The sequence below is a fragment of the Emys orbicularis genome, chromosome 2, assembly GCF_028017835.1.
Source record: "Emys orbicularis isolate rEmyOrb1 chromosome 2, rEmyOrb1.hap1, whole genome shotgun sequence".
Taxonomy (NCBI): Eukaryota; Metazoa; Chordata; order Testudines; family Emydidae; genus Emys; species Emys orbicularis.
Genome location: NC_088684.1, coordinates 176222549 through 176238555, shown reverse-complemented (window position 1 = coordinate 176238555; position 16007 = coordinate 176222549). Strand labels below are relative to the sequence as shown.

Below are 16007 nucleotides of genomic sequence, written 5' to 3'. Positions count from 1 at the left end.
ATTTGAATAAAATTTCACTCATATGAATGCTCCTGAGAAGCAAACAAAATAAGGGGTGCATGTCTCTGAATTGGGATAAAATGTTTGTAAATACGTTCCCCCACTATTTACCCCACTCTCCACAGAGGGAACAGTGCCCCAGGAGAAAAAAAAAGTGTATTTGTGAACTATTAGAACTCCAAATTTGCTAAATATAAAACAAAAAGGCTGAAGATATCCATTACCTCAGTTGTCTTTGGAAGAAGAGGGAAAGGGGTTACTTTGCTTTTAAAGTTTTTTGTTTAAAGAACTCCTCTCACCCTTCATCTTCCTCCATGCTCTTTTTCCTCCTCCCTATCCTCCCTCATTTCCTTCCTCTTCTTCCCCCCATTTCCCTTCATTACCTTGTACTTATGCTTGTGAACAGGACACATTTCTCAAAAAGAACAAAAAGAGGGAGACAAAATCAGGGGAAGAGGGAGGAGAGGAGTGTGGGGCCAAGAATTGCAGCTGTTTTTAGTGAGGCCTTTCATTCCATGGTTGGCTGAGCTATCCTGACTGCACTTCATTCCTCGTTATTGTGGCTTTGAAGATTTCCAGAGAAGTTGATATCCCACACATAAGTAATTTATGAGCTGATCATCATCCTAATCTTGTTTTACTTTCATATGTTAACTGTGTTCTAAATATCACGAATGAATTTCTGCCTTTAGTGCAAAATTAATTTTGAAGTTGATTTAAAAATTCAGTGTTCATTTAATACCACGGGGATAATTATTAAAGAACTATTTCAGTGTTTCTTAAGTAGTTACTTGAACATGGATCTAACATTCTTTTGTAGATGTTACCAACTCCAGCTAAATTTCATTACATCTTTAATTTACGAGATCTCAGTCGTATTTGGCAAGGAATTCTTACAGTTTCTGCTGAAGTCTGCCAGAACACCAGTGTTTTGGCTGCTCTCTTCCAGCATGAATGCAGTCGTGTTATTGCAGATAGGTTCATCAACCAAAATGACAAAGGCTGGTTTGAAGATATGATGAGAAAGGTAAGATGAATGATGTTCAGTATTCACTTTGAAGGAGGCTTACAAAAAACATAACTGATGATGGTAATATACCATGTTTTTTTGTAGATTGCGTCTGAGGATCATTGTCAAGACTTACTAGGAAATGACCACAAAGAATTATACTTTGTGGATTTTTTGCGTGATGCCCCAGAGGCCACTGGGGATGAACCTGACGAGGTAGAGCTAGAAGCTCCTAAAATTTATGAGTCTATTCCTTCCTTTGATAACTTGGCTGAAAGATTACAGATGTTCATGCAGCAGTACAGTGAAACCATCAGAGGAACACATATGGACTTAGTATTTTTCAAGGTATTTGTTTCTCTGATTGACAGTAAAAATAGTTATTACTGAAAGTGCCCCAATATACAGCCCTTCCTTTGTAGATTTCTCTTTATTTAATGATGCATGGATTTTATATGGTCCTGCCAAGATTGTCACTGAAGTTTGACCAAACCTGCCAATTCTATGTTCAGTGAAGAACTCCTGTAGCTCTTACAAACAAGCCATATAGGATGCTGTTTATGCCACCAGGCTTTGCTGCTGCCACTGTTCACACCAGTTATTCAGTCACTTTCCAACTCCCAGTCTTTTCCTTCTTCCTGCCTTGAAACTCCAAAGCAAAAACTTGTTGCATACACTGAGAGCATCCCCTCACTAATTTTCCCCACCCTCCTACCCATTGAGGCTACCCCCTCCTAAAAGATCCCTTGATCCCTTTTTCTTCACAGACACTTCTTTCTGTCTGGGAGTGGTGGACTTACAGACCAGTTTTTGATTGTATCGGCTCACCATACTGACCATCCTGTCCTTTGTCATGTCCACTGCAAGGGATGGGCCTGTTCCCTGGGGCTGAGTGCATGGTTTTGAACTGAATTCAAGTGTGATCGGATTAACAGAAAGGCTTGTTTTATTTATTGTGGTCACTGTTCAGGGCATAAATAACATGCTTAATAGCATATGAATACAGTGCTCTTTTACTTTTCCTATTTACAACCTCTCTAAACAGCAGCTTGTCTAAATATCTCTCCTCAGAGACCAGTCTTTAGGAGCCTCAGTAGGCTTCCTTCCTGCCCTGCCTCTACCCTCAGAGTCACAGGTCCTCTTAGCTCCCCTGAGAGCAGGCACTGCGTATGACATGCTCTTGTGTGAGCATGAAATAGGGATGCTCTTTCAGGGCCAGATCTGCTGCCCATTGAAGTAAATGGGAGCCTTTCCATTGATTTCATAGGGCATTGGATTGGGCCCTGAGTGGACACCAGGTGAGGATCTGGCCCCAAATGAAGGCAGTCACTAACTGATGAGTTTCTACATGAAGATGATAGACAATTTTTTTTGGTCTTTACATCATTTTAACAATGTTTTCTTTATGCAGGATGCAATGATCCATTTGGTTAAAATATCCCGAATTATCCGTACTCCGCAGGGAAACGCCTTGTTGGTTGGTGTGGGTGGATCTGGAAAACAGAGCTTGACCAGATTAGCATCATATATTGCTGGATATCAGAGCTTTCAGATTACTCTAACAAGGTAACACAATGCAATATACATACATATTGATATATTGGTTCCTTAATCTGCTATATAAATTAACCATTCACAATTAATTTCAAATAGTACAAAGCCTTTCAAACATTTCAGCCCTAATTGTAAACTACATTTTTCAGCCAAAAGTGCACATTGAGATGCACATTTGGCAGATGGCAGAACTGGGTAGATGTTCTGCTGCCTTAATAATACACGGAGATACAGTAAAAACTTTTGGCACAAAGCCTTTCTTCTTCCTTTAGGTGATTCTGGCCCACAGTGTTCCCCTATAAAAATCCTATTTAAATCCTGCTTCAAAAATCTCTCACTTTAAAATGACCAGACTGAATACTTCATTAGGTCTCTCTGTGCAGTATCACTTGTAAATAAACACTTTGAGTGAAAATCTTGCAACTGAAAAGATGCTGGGAGCTGTACCCAAGGGAAAGGGAAAAAAGACATGTCAAGCCCCTCTAACCTCTCAGAGAGGTAGAAAAGAGAGAGTCAGCAGGAGAGAGATGGGGTAGGCAAAAAGAAAGAGACAAAGCACAGAAATAGGTTCAAGACAGCATAGAATTTAGTTCTATATCTGTAGGATTCCACTCATATCCATGTGCTGAATAAAATATTTCAGAAACTTTCAGGAATGGATAAATGTTGTGGTGATCAATATAACACAAATTACTGTAATAACCATAGTCACTAAGTGAAGACTAAACTGATGGATTGCTTCAGGTGCCCTGCAGTAGCAGAACTGGGAATAGCTATAGGGCAATGTTAATATTGTGAGGGAACTGCCGCAGAACTTAGAAACGTTTTCTGGGTAATTGATTTAACTTTGAATCAGAGGTTTGTTATGAAGTGCTTAAGAATTAGTTATGTGGATATTACAAGTATTATTTATTACTTTTAGAAGGCACATTAGAAACAAAATGATCATTTCAAAGATGAACTGGTAAAGGAAAGGGGAAAATATTAATTTCAACTTCCATTGGTTAAAGATACAATGGATAAAAATACCAGTTTATTAACTATTGACCTGATATTGAACCATCTGAATTCAACAGCAAAATGAGCATTGGCTTCATATGGACAACATTTTTACATATTTGATTTGTGAACAAGCTGAGTCCCTCCTCTGTTGTCAACAGAGCACATAGACCCTGAGTTAGTGTCCAGACTCACCCCTTTTTGGGGTTTGACATAATTGTTAATTCGAAATGAATAACACAACATAAACCTCAGCCTAAGCTTCCACTTTAAGCTTGGATGTTCCTAGGGCTTTCCTTTAAGGATCCTCTTGGTTCTCACTCTCAGTTGCCCTAAAAGACAATCTCACATTCTTTATATCTTGGTTAGAAGTAATTGGACCCATTCTCCAGTATGACTCAGCAGTAATTACTCTGAATCTTAATGAAGAACTTTAGCACCTGAGTCTTAGTGACTCATCAATGCAGTCCCACATTCCTAGACAGGGTCTTAGTCTTGCCACCCTATTAAAGGATGTAACTGCATTAATTTCAGTGAAGTTGCCCCAGTGTCTGCCAGTGTTCAATTTGTCCAAATGGTGTAAGAAAACCTAACATAATGCAATAGATTGTGTTTGTGAAAGGAGATGTTGTAAACGAATTTCATATTTATACATTTTTATCTAACTAAAGTAAGCCAGAAAATATTAAATTGTTTCCTGAAATGATCTATTTATTTTGTTTTGTCCATCTTTAACTCTTTCTTACCTTAGAACATATGGCATTAATAACCTTATGGATGATCTGAAAATTCTGTACCGCACCGCTGGACAGAAAGGACAGGGTATTACCTTTATATTCACAGACAATGAAATCAGAGATGAGTCTTTTCTTGAGTACATGAACAATGTTTTGGCTTCAGGTGAGGTTTCCAATCTTTTTGCACGTGATGAAATAGATGAAATAACACAAGACCTGATATCTGTGATGAAGAAAGAGTACCCAAGACGTTCTCCTAGTAGTGAAAATCTCTATGAATATTTTCTTACTCGAGTTCGCAACAATTTGCATGTGGTTCTTTGTTTTTCTCCTGTTGGGGAAAAATTCAGAACTCGTGCACTAAAGTTTCCAGGTTTAATTTCAGGATGTACTATGGACTGGTTCCAGCGCTGGCCTAAAGATGCTCTAGTAGCTGTTGCACAGCATTTTTTAACTTCCTACAAAATTGAATGCACAGATGAAGTAAAACAAAGTGTTGTTAACACTATGGGAACATTTCAAGATCTCGTAGCTGAAAAATGCGTTGAGTACTTTGAACGATACAGGCGTCAAACATTTGTGACTCCAAAGTCTTATCTGTCATTCATCAGTGGCTACAAAACCATCTACAGAGAGAAATTTGCTGGTGTGGGAAATTTGTCTGACCGCATGAAAACAGGTACAATATACTTTTTTTTTTTTAGAAAGAGATATGTATATATAATATATATATAAGAATAAAGAGGTTGCATTCCTTCTCTAAATGCAAAAGTCAACTCACCCTTAACTATAGAGTCCAGAGTCACAACTGGTGCCTCCATTTTATATTGTGTGTGTGTGTAATAATTCCTTTGTGGTACAACTCTAAAATTTTTATGTACAACTCTAAAATTGACATATTTACTTTTTAAATGTAATAAGTAGCAATGGTTTTTTATGAGTATAAGGGAGAGGTTTGGTGGTTGGAGAGGACATGAGAATATGAGAGCAGAGGTGATGAGAAAGGGGATATGGAAGGCAGAAGGATGGAGGAGGAGTCAGTGAATGATGAAAAGCTTAGGAAAGAGGGTCTGGAGAAGCCCCCAGCACTGCCATTTTGCTCACTCCCACTGCCCTTTGTGCTTCCTGGTGGTTCTGCTGCATTTTGGTTTGTCTGTGGTTGTGGGTGTGGGCAAGATTTCCCCTATAGGATAGATCAGTGTAATTTTCCAATCCTGCTCCCATTGCTGTGGATAAAAAACAGAGTGGGACCAGAATTGGTCCAAAATGAATTGTATATAACATTCCACTCTTAGATCTTGCACAGCTTGACATATCCTTTAGATCTCTCAAAATGCTGAACATGTCAGAGACAATTATTATTTCTAAACCTCTTTTGTACTGGATGAGGAATTAATGGTTTTGATACCATTAAAACCTACGTTGCAAAATTAACATTTTATGGAACGGTAGTATACCATTAATAGTTACTCTTTTATACAAAAAATCTGAGTCACAGCATTTCAAAAAATTGCCCTGTTTGTTTGTATAAATTTAAATTAAGTGAGCTCATTTCCATCAGCAAGGCAGCTACCATAATTGGTTTTCAGTTATGTTGTACAGTGTGCTTACAAAACACTTGAAATTTTCACTTCATTAACTTTGTATGTTTTGTAGACTACAAGTGAATTGTAAATTGATATTAATTAATAGATAAAAAACCCTTTGTTCACTTTAAGTTAAAACTGCTACTGTGGATGTATTCCAAGAAATGGTACTGCTAAAAAAACCCAAAAACAAATTATGCATTTAAAAGTATTGAAATTAACAACCAAAGGACGGTAGGTAAATATTCAAATACATTCACAATTAATAGTCAATTAAATAAATATACCCAGGTAAAATTTCCAAAACCAAGCTTAACTCTTCCCGAAGTTCCTGATCAGCAGCATTCATCCTAAAAATCTGCACCTATCCATTCTACGAAACACCACGTTTCCTCAGTTCACTATTGCACAATGAGGCAGAAAACCCAATCTACTTTATCTACCCTTTCTCTACAGACTGGAAATCTCTTTACAGCTTTCCTATCCACCATCCTCTCATGACTGAGTTCCAACCACTCAGATAAAGACCACAGGCCAGCTCTTTAGTTGATATATATCTGCCTAGCTTCATAGAGGTCAGTGGAGATATGCTGATTTACAATAGCTCAGGACCTGTACTCACACAACAACTTTCAGCCAGCCCATGCAGCCTGCAGACCTCAGAGTTGTGTATTCATTAGATCCATCAAGTACATTACTTAGTTACCACAGAGGAGAGTAGGGAATCAGCCCATTTGCAGAATGTACCACATTTTCTTATGCAGTCAATGATTTCACCAATTTCTGAAGTAGGAGGGTGGCTAGGGGCTTGATCCTGCAGTGTGCTGAGCCCCCTCAGCTGCCAGGGTAATCAGCTGGAGAAGAGGGTGTTCAGAACCTCACAAGAATATTCAGTACCTTAAATAACACTGAGCACCTTGCAGAATTGAGCTGTACAAACATACCCCTGTAGATGGCTGGTGGATGGCTACACAAATGCAGAATTGTCCTTGTTTGGAGAGAATGCAAAGTAATGGTTTAGATACGTCCATTTATATGTGACGTTTTTTTATACATGATTTTTTTGGTCTGTTTCTCTCATTGTTTGTTAAAAATACGGAGCCAGTCCAGAGCTCAGGAGCATACTGTCTGTCTCTAGCTCCCCCCACCTCCCCAGATTTCCATGTAATGCTGAGCTTAGAAGCTCAACATGGTCTGCTGATCTCCTGAGCTCCTCACATCTCCAGGCCTCTCTGCTTTGCCCTGTTCTATGGAGCTTAGGAGCAATCTAACGAGTTCCTGTTTCTCCTGGTCTCAAATGGATTTATAAAGTGCCTGTCAGGTCTTATAAAGTTTATAAAACTGCACACCACAATACTAAATCTTAATGATTTTTGAAAATCTCGCTTCATATTTCTGCGCTAATATTAAATTAAATGGCTGTTATCCTGAATTAGTACCATTATGTAATGTGGTCTGGTAGTTTTAAGGAATTAAAAACATGCATAAAAAGAAAATAAATATTTAAAATTAGTCATCCAAATCCATATTTAGGAACCTGAGTAAGTGACCCTGGAGCATGATTCTGATGTCCCTTACTTCAGTGAAAATCAGAAGTAACTCTAGGGAAATAAATGAAGTTACACAGGTGTAAAACAGGTTTACAATAAGTGAGATCAGATTTCAGGCCACTTACTCATGTTCCTAAATATGGATTTGGATGACTGATTGTAGGCACCGAAGTTTGAACATTTAGGCTTACATCTCACTTTTACCTGCTGCATAAATATACTGTCATAATTTGATTTAAACAGGTCTTGCAAAACTCATGGAAGCTGAGATTTCAGTAAACCAGCTGTCCAAAGAACTGGCAGTGAAAGAGAGAGACTTGGCTGTTGCTTCTAAAAGAGCTGATGGTGTTTTACTGGACGTGACTATGAAAGCCCAAGCTGCTGAAAAGGTGAAAATGCAGGTCCAAAAGGTGAAAGACAAAGCCCATGCCATTGTGGATGAAATTGCCATTGATAAAGCAGCGGCTGAGGAGAAGCTTGAAGCTGCAAGACCTGCACTGGAGGAAGCAGAGGCAGCACTGCAGGTCAGAATTGAATTGATCCCATGACAATGCATACAGATAATGAGAGTAATGATGATTATGTGTGGAACCTAGCGCATTTAATTATGTTTGTCCATCTTCAGCAAGGCAAATCAGAATGCTAAAAATGCATAAACTGACAGGTTCCAGTTGCCATATTAATTGTGAGTGAGATACAAGGTCTGGAAACTGCAGTTGAATCAGCTGGACACCTTACGCTAAACACAATCACATACTACCCTTTGGGTTAGATTGAACCTAGCTAGGCAAAGGTGCCCTGGGGTGAGATTTAAAAGGATGTTTCCTCAACTTTCACTCCTAAACAGAGGCCAGGTGCAATCTCAGATTTATTCTTCTGACTGGCAAAGTCCACAGGACTCCGGCACTGGACTGCTAACCCCTGTACAGAAACCCTAAAGGCCGGAGTAAAGGTGGGCAATGCCTCTCCCACTATCAAGCAGCAGAGTTGGGCTCCAGAGGGGAGTGCACAGTGTAGAAGATGCTGCTTTTGTGTGCATTCCCTCAGCATACTTTGGCCTGATTCTTCAATATGTTGCGCTATGTGTAGGCTGCTGGGTCAATGTAAAGTGAGTCGTACCCATTCTACACTTCTGAAGTGATTCTCCTCCTGTACAAAGTAGGTGCAGTGACAGTTACATTGGCTGCCTCTGTGTGCTGAGGTATAAATTCAAAAAGGGAGGCAGGTAGCCCCCAAGGGACATAATGTGCAAAAATGTACACTGCACTGATTCTCTGGCTAGTGTCTAGTTAAAGCAGGTATACGTAGTGGGTGTAATCTAGAGCAGCCACAAGTCTGCTCTTATCACAAGTGCAAAGCTGGTGGACAGGGACCCTGCTCAATAACAACACCTGGCAGTGCCATTCTTCTTGTCTGCGCTCTGCTGACGTCCCCTAGTGAGACATGTCTCTTTTCATATTCCCTATCCTGTATTCCCATTTTGTATAAGATTGATGCCTGGCATACAGTCCATGGAAATAGCCATCTGTTTTCCTGTGTGTATGGTAGGGAGAGTGTCAGATAGCCGAGGGGATGGCTAAGGCTGGAGCAGGAACAGGCATAAACTGGGGCAGGAGCAAGCCGAGGCTAGGGGAGTCTGTCAGAACTACCAGGCATTTGGGAATCTCCCAGCAAGGTAGCAACATTGAGGAGACTGGAGTGTCTGCTTCCATTAGGAACTTATATATCTGCCTGTGGATTGGCTGGGCCTTTGTTGATTGGCATGTCATAGGACCCGCAGGCAGTTGCCTCTGATGACTCACCAGCTCAGGCTCAGGGATGACTCATTACAGAGAGTTGCCCACAGGCAGCAGCAGCGTGTTTGTGTAGACCCAGCATGTAAAAGTCACTCAGGACAAGAGCTAATTGGGAACTTTCCTCTGGAATGATTTGCTGATGGAAAATGCAGTTTCTGCAAAAATCAAAAATTTTGAAAATTTAGATTTTGTAAAAAATATTTGATTTTCCACCTGGTTCAACCTGAATTGGAATATTTCATTGTGCTGAACTGACCTGAAATGTGGTAAGATTCACTAATCCAGGGGTTACAATGCTCCAGCAAGCCACTGCGGCAGACAAGAGAATGACAGAAGGGAATAGGGATGTCAGCTGTAAGGCCCACTCCTTTAGCTCCTCCCCTTGCACAAAGGTCGTCTTATCTTCACTTGTGCACATAGGTGCTGGAACTAAGGGTGCTGGGGGTGCTGCTGCACCCACTGGCTTGAAGTGGTTTCCATTATATACAGGGTTCACAGTTTGGTTCAATGACTCTCAGCAGCCCCACTATACAAATTGTTCCAGCACCTATGTTTGTGCATTTATGAAGTGAAAACTATTGGAGAATCAGGTACACCAGAACTGCTTGAAAACCTGCTGCTGCAGTGTTCATTTTATAGATACAACTTTGAAACAAGTCAATTGTGTCTACCTGAGGCACAGGACTTCTGGGAGGTGCCACCAGTGTATAGCATCTCATCATTACCTCCACTATCCATCCTGGGTAGTGGCTAAGCCACAATCTTGCCCTTTATGTTGAGATGTACAAGGCTAAAAAGATACACTACATTTTGAATTTTAGTTAGATTACATTGGATTTGAAGAGACATTGGTCCCTGATGGAGACATTCATTAATTCTCATGCACTTCAGTTTGCAAAGGATAGATGCTTAAATAAGAGGATCGTTTTCTTTTGTAATTTTTCAGACTATTAAACCAGTTGACATTGCTACTGTTCGCAAACTGGGTAAGCCTCCTCACTTGATAATGCGGATCATGGATTGTGTGCTACTTCTGTTCCAAAGAAAAATTGATTCTGTGACAGCTGACCCAGAACGAACATGTGTGAAGCCATCATGGACTGAAGCTCTGAAGCTAATGAATAATTCAGGATTTCTCAGCATGCTGCTTACTTTCCAGAAGGTAACAAATAAATTACATCATCATTCCTCATAACAACCCCTATAGATCCACATGAGCATGCCCTTTGTGTTTATATTATGTATAACTCATAGTAGCTGTAGTTCAAACATTGGCCTGATTAAAGCTGTTTATAGTTCATAGCTTTTTTGTGCTTTTTATATTTGTACAGAACTTACAGTCAGTCATGTAAGTAAGCTCATTTCTTTTTCACTGATCTTTATTTTTGTCGTCCTTTCTGCCAAAGAGAACTGGATGGCTCAGGAGCCTAGCAAGAGGCTGGTAGGCACAAATGTCCCAAGCAGTGGGTCAAACCCTGAAATCCTCACTCTGGTTTGATTCAGTTCTTACTCAGGCAAGCTCCTATTCTTTAATGGGACTTTGCCTAAAAAAGAATGGATTGAAATTTGAATAAGAATAGCTGGAACTGAACTACTATGTTTGGAACAGGCCACAACTTCCTACCATTCATCTCCTTATGTTACCAGGCCTGTTTGCATACATGCATGTAAGGTCTTGTCTACGTTAGAGAAATTTACCATTCTAAGAACTGTTGGGTCATCCTAAAAGCTTGTGAAATGCTTCACATCCGCAACAAAAGTGTTCCAAATGGTCTGCATGTATTCCAGGAACCATTCTGATTATACTTCCTTTCAGCAAGTATAAGAACTGGTTCACTCTTAACTGTTTCATTTTGAACTATTTTAGTGCCAATGTGGATAGAGGTTTCTGGCGTCCTAGCACAAATCATTCACACATAGTCCTTCCATGATTGTGCTGCAGCGCACCAATCACTGCTCAGATGCCTGCACTTGATTTTCTGCATTCCACTGCACAGAGGTCAACTTGACTGGAAGCCACTTACTCATAGAAATATCTCTGCCCACACTACGGAGCTCTGCTGTGTGAGCTATTTCAAGAGCAGACAACTTCTACTAGCAACAGATCTGCAACAGCTTTTTCTCATCTCACAACAATGTCCCAAAGAAGACAGTTTATATGCATGCTCCCAGCTGGCCAGAGGCCAATACATGGGTCCTGATTGTAGTGTGAAGAGGAGATCCAGAAGCAGCATGGGAGAAAAAACACTCGGGTGTTTAACTGGATGTCTGAGTGATGTTTGGAGCTTGGTGTAAACCAGAGAAGCAGTTGATGACAGTAAAAAAAAGACCCAGATGCTGTGGAACCAGGCCTGGAGCTGTGGGGATCACAGAATCTATTTGAGGGGAACCAGGATCCTGACACAACTGGAGACTTAGTAGACCTGAACAGGTTTTAACCCTGGTTTTTGAAATGATGCTAAATACACTTTATCCTTATCTGCATGTCAAGTTAAATTAATTTCAGCACTGGTTCAGATGCACACTTGGTTGATGCCTGTTGTCAATAATGGGTAATTTTTGTAGTGCATGGAGTCTCCACTCTCCTTTCATCCTCAGTAGTGGTGGTCACTCCCTCCTGAGGCATATTGGCAGCATGAGGAAACTTCAACTGCACCTGTTTAGCCACATCTTGTCATGGACCAGGAGGTAGGTGGTCAGGCCTAGTGGTTGGAACAGTGGCGGTGAGAGCCAGAGTCAAGAACCAGGAGGCAAATCAAGGGCCAGAGACAGTGTCAGAGGGCTGGGACAGGGCGAAGGCAGGACTGGAGCATGGCTGGAAACAAGGCAGGAGCAGAGCTGGGAGTAAGGCAGGAACGAGGCAGATGCAAGAGAGATCACAATTGTGGGTGAGTGCATTGAGCAGTTGCTGTCCAAGTGCTGCTGCTGGTCTTAACAGCAATCCTGGCAATGGGACTCAGTCAGGTGATCTGGTTAATCAGGGCTGTAGTTAGCCAGTTGATCCCAGCTACATATCCTCATTCCTGACACCTCTGTAGGCAGTCAGTTCCTAGGACTCTTCATCTGGTATCTTTCCCAAACCCTATAATCACTAAAAGTAAAAACAAGAAGAAAATGAGATTAAAGACAATGAGGCCTGATTATGCACTCCTCTCTCAAGTGAAACTCCTAATGAGCTGTCCTGTTTGTCCCTTATTAATACTGTATATGTTCCGAGTAGGGTGACCAGATAGCAAGTGTGAAAAATCAGGATGGGGGTGGGGGGTAATAGGAACCTATATAAGAAAAAGACCCAAAAATCAGTACGGTCCCTATAAAATTGGGACATCTGGTCACGCTAGTTCCGAGTGGTAGTTCTCAATGCGTTTAACTTTACTCCAAGGAATCAGAACAACTTCTATCAGAATGTCTAAATTCTTGTTGTAAATGATACTGGCAAATGGAATGAAAAACACTGGAAAACGTCTTCCATTTTTGATTGTGATTTTCTTGCCTTCCTCTTTCCGTACACTGAATTTCTGTGTTAGTGTATATAGTGGTGGGGAAACCTCATAAGTTTTGAGTTTTGAATTGGTTACAATGCTACATCTGAACTATTTGATGTAAATCGTACTTTTTGAGAGATTTCCCTTATCGCCTGGTTTTTCAGGGCCAGGAATGTCACTTCAGGTCCCAGACGGATTTTAGACATGCATCTATTAAAAAGCAAAATCATTAACTGCATTTTTCAAACCTCTAAATAGAGATTTAGACTGGTTTTTATTCCACCTATGCTAGTTTGCTAAACCCAAAAATTGAATAGGAAGAAATAAAATAGATATATTTCAAACATCCAAATTTCAGCAAACTTTCCTTGTTATAATGTAACTAAACCTAATTTCATCTATTTTCATGACTGTCTTTGTAACCATTACATTAGCTAGTGATCTGTCAGGAGCCAGGCAGACATTTCTGTCAAGTACCTTCAGAACAGAGATCTATTACTTTGATGTTATGAATAGGAGGATGATTTTTAGACTCATTAAAATAAACATGGTAATAAATTGTCCATAAAATAAAGTTTGAAACATTTAATACTTCCTCCATTAAACAGTCATCCCTACCACATATATTCCTTACCAGTATATATTATGTTGTTTAAGGGGCTAGTTTCAGTTTTTTCCATTATTTAAATAATTATATAAGGACCACGATCATCATTTCTTTATTGATTTGCCTTTTAATGTTCTCTATAATTCGTGAGAAAAATTGAGATTAAAATAATTAAATGGAAAGTTGAAACAAATTCCTTTTAAAATTTAGGATCAACATCAGTATTATCAGCAATCCTTGTAGAGCCAAATAGGGCTTTTGAGATTAAATCCTTTGATGGTACAGATGGGGCCATGTTGCAGTGGGGGCTTCAGGAGGAATTCTGGCTAACTGTGGGGAGAAGCAACTCCACTATCCATAACAAGGATGAAAGGGTGCAGCCTGCACTTCCCTCAACACTGGTAGGTTTGCTAGTAAGTGTGACGAGCGGCTGTGGCTATAGTCCTGTCCTCACCCATCATTCCCTGCTCCTTTGGGGAGGCTTGCGTCAGCCAAGAAGAGTGCATTCGCTCCCCAATCAGACTGTAGCTGGCCTTTGCACAGGTGCGAAAAGCATGAGGAAAGCTCCTTGCATTCTTCCCTCCTCCTGGTGCATCCATATTGAACCAAGAGTGACCTGGTCTTTAATAATTTGCTTTAATTGTTTGTGTTCTGCTTTCAAATTCAAACTACTCTGCAAAATCTGATAGGTTGCTAATTTTTTTCAACACACTCTGAGCACTGAATACAGGGAAAAGTTCAAAAAGAAAATTAAGACCATAAGTGGATTGCTTTAAAACTGGTGTTAAATTATTGAAGTCATATGGATATAAATTCTCCATCATCTTTCTAGCAAAACTTTGACTAACTTTATCCTATATAGGTACAACCTAGATTTTTTTTAAAAAAGTGTAGAGTACCATATTCCAATACTGAGTGAAATATAAACCCAAATACAATACTCTGGGTGCAATAGTAATATAAATGATTATTAATAATAATAATTAATAGGGATATTTAATATATACTGGTAGGTTTCAGGAGAGAAGCAGAAGAATGAATTTGTGTGCTTGGGAAGTACACCTAGTGCAATTGGAGAGAGATCTGGAGAATTGAAAAGAGGACCAGCAATTAAGTAACAAACTGATAGGAAAAGTGTACACTGCATATATTTGTTCCTGCCTGCTCTGTGATTTGGAAATGGTGGGTCTTATGGAGATCTAAGAAAAGGAGATACAGATAGTTGAAAATAATATACTGAGGAGAATGGCAGACAAGCAGAGGGTAGACAGTGTGTGCCTGGAAGAAATTAGGGGGAAGATGAACTTGGGACTCTCAGTGATAGAGAGGCTGGAGAGTGCACACTTGAGGTGGGCTGGACATGTGATAAGAATGGAAGAAACCAGCAAAGAAAGAATGGGAGGAAGATGGCAGCGAGAAAAGACATGGAAGACTGAGAGTACGATGGAAAGACTCTGTCAAGAGAAGTTTGAAGAGAATACAGTGGCACTCCGAGACCTGTGAACCTGTGCCATGGACTGGCAGGAGTCGTGAAGAACTGTGGACACCTCCTGCCCCATGTAAATGGGAAAAGGAGTTGAGAAGTGAAATGATTTAATATATAATGGCAAATCACTTTTTAAGAAAAAACATTTTTGAAGAACAATATTATTTTACAGTGATATTGTAAAAATAAGTATAATTATGCACACTGTAAAGTGATTATTATTTTGGTAAGGATCATGTCTTCATACTGTATGTTTGCCTGAAAATTAATTGGTCACAATCACGTAATTTAATTTATAATTTAACTTTATCTTTAGATTTCTTGCAAATAAAATCCTCTAATTACAGTTTTTTGGCTTTACAATGTGTTCTACTTTTACATGCATGATAAGATGATGTATTGTGTTTTGTGTGTGTGTGTGTGTATATATGTATATATATATATATATATATAAATGTATATATTTCTTTTTTGTTAAATAGGATTCAATTACAGGAGAGATTGTGGAACTGCTACAGCCTTATTTAGACATGGAAGATTATAATCTGGAGACTGCTAAAAAAGTTTGTGGGAATGTAGCAGGTCTATGTTCATGGACACAAGCAATGGCATACTTCTACAGTATTAATAAAGAAGTCCTTCCCCTTAAGGTATTTCATATATTTATTTTCCACTAGTGAGAGATGGGTTAAAATGCTAAAACACATGGATTAAAAATAACTTCACATCACAGTTGAAATAACTAAACTATTTACTTAGAAAGAAACTATGTTAAAAGAACCTTAAGGTTGGAAAGTCAAGCATTTAAAAGTTGGGAAATGCCAGAATTAAGTTTGCTTGTGCAACTTTCATTCAACCTCTGATGCATATACATTATAATATAGACTTTAACTGCATGATCACATACTATTTTTTTAGACAGGACCTTGCTCATTCAGAGCCCAGCTTCTCCTTCTCCTTCACTCTGCCTGGGCTCCAGCATGAAAGAATATTGAAAATACAATGCAACAGTGGCTCCCTGCTGAGGGGCAGGCCCCAAGTACAGAGGAGAAATGGGTACACTTTACCAGGGCCCAGTCCAAGGGAGGGGCTCAGCCAGAAGGCCACAAGCCCATCACCATGACAAAAAATATCTTTAATTCGTGTGTCTGTGTGGGCTGGGATGGGGGCCTGTGTTATGAGTCTCCCCTGGGCCTAG

General features: G+C 39.8%; 1 protein-coding gene across 1 annotated transcript in view; it reads left to right on the top strand.

Moving 5' to 3' along the window:
* The window catches only part of LOC135873590 (dynein axonemal heavy chain 5-like), a 283929-nt gene that overhangs the window by 155773 nt on the left and 112149 nt on the right, over positions 1 to 16007 (top strand). Inside the window, exons 53-59 of the mRNA XM_065398212.1 lie at positions 821 to 1027; positions 1115 to 1357; positions 2421 to 2575; positions 4314 to 4978; positions 7679 to 7959; positions 10178 to 10393; positions 15292 to 15459. Of these exons, the coding sequence (XP_065254284.1) occupies positions 821 to 1027; positions 1115 to 1357; positions 2421 to 2575; positions 4314 to 4978; positions 7679 to 7959; positions 10178 to 10393; positions 15292 to 15459 (1935 nt within the window). The remainder of the gene's footprint in view (positions 1 to 820; positions 1028 to 1114; positions 1358 to 2420; positions 2576 to 4313; positions 4979 to 7678; positions 7960 to 10177; positions 10394 to 15291; positions 15460 to 16007) is intronic.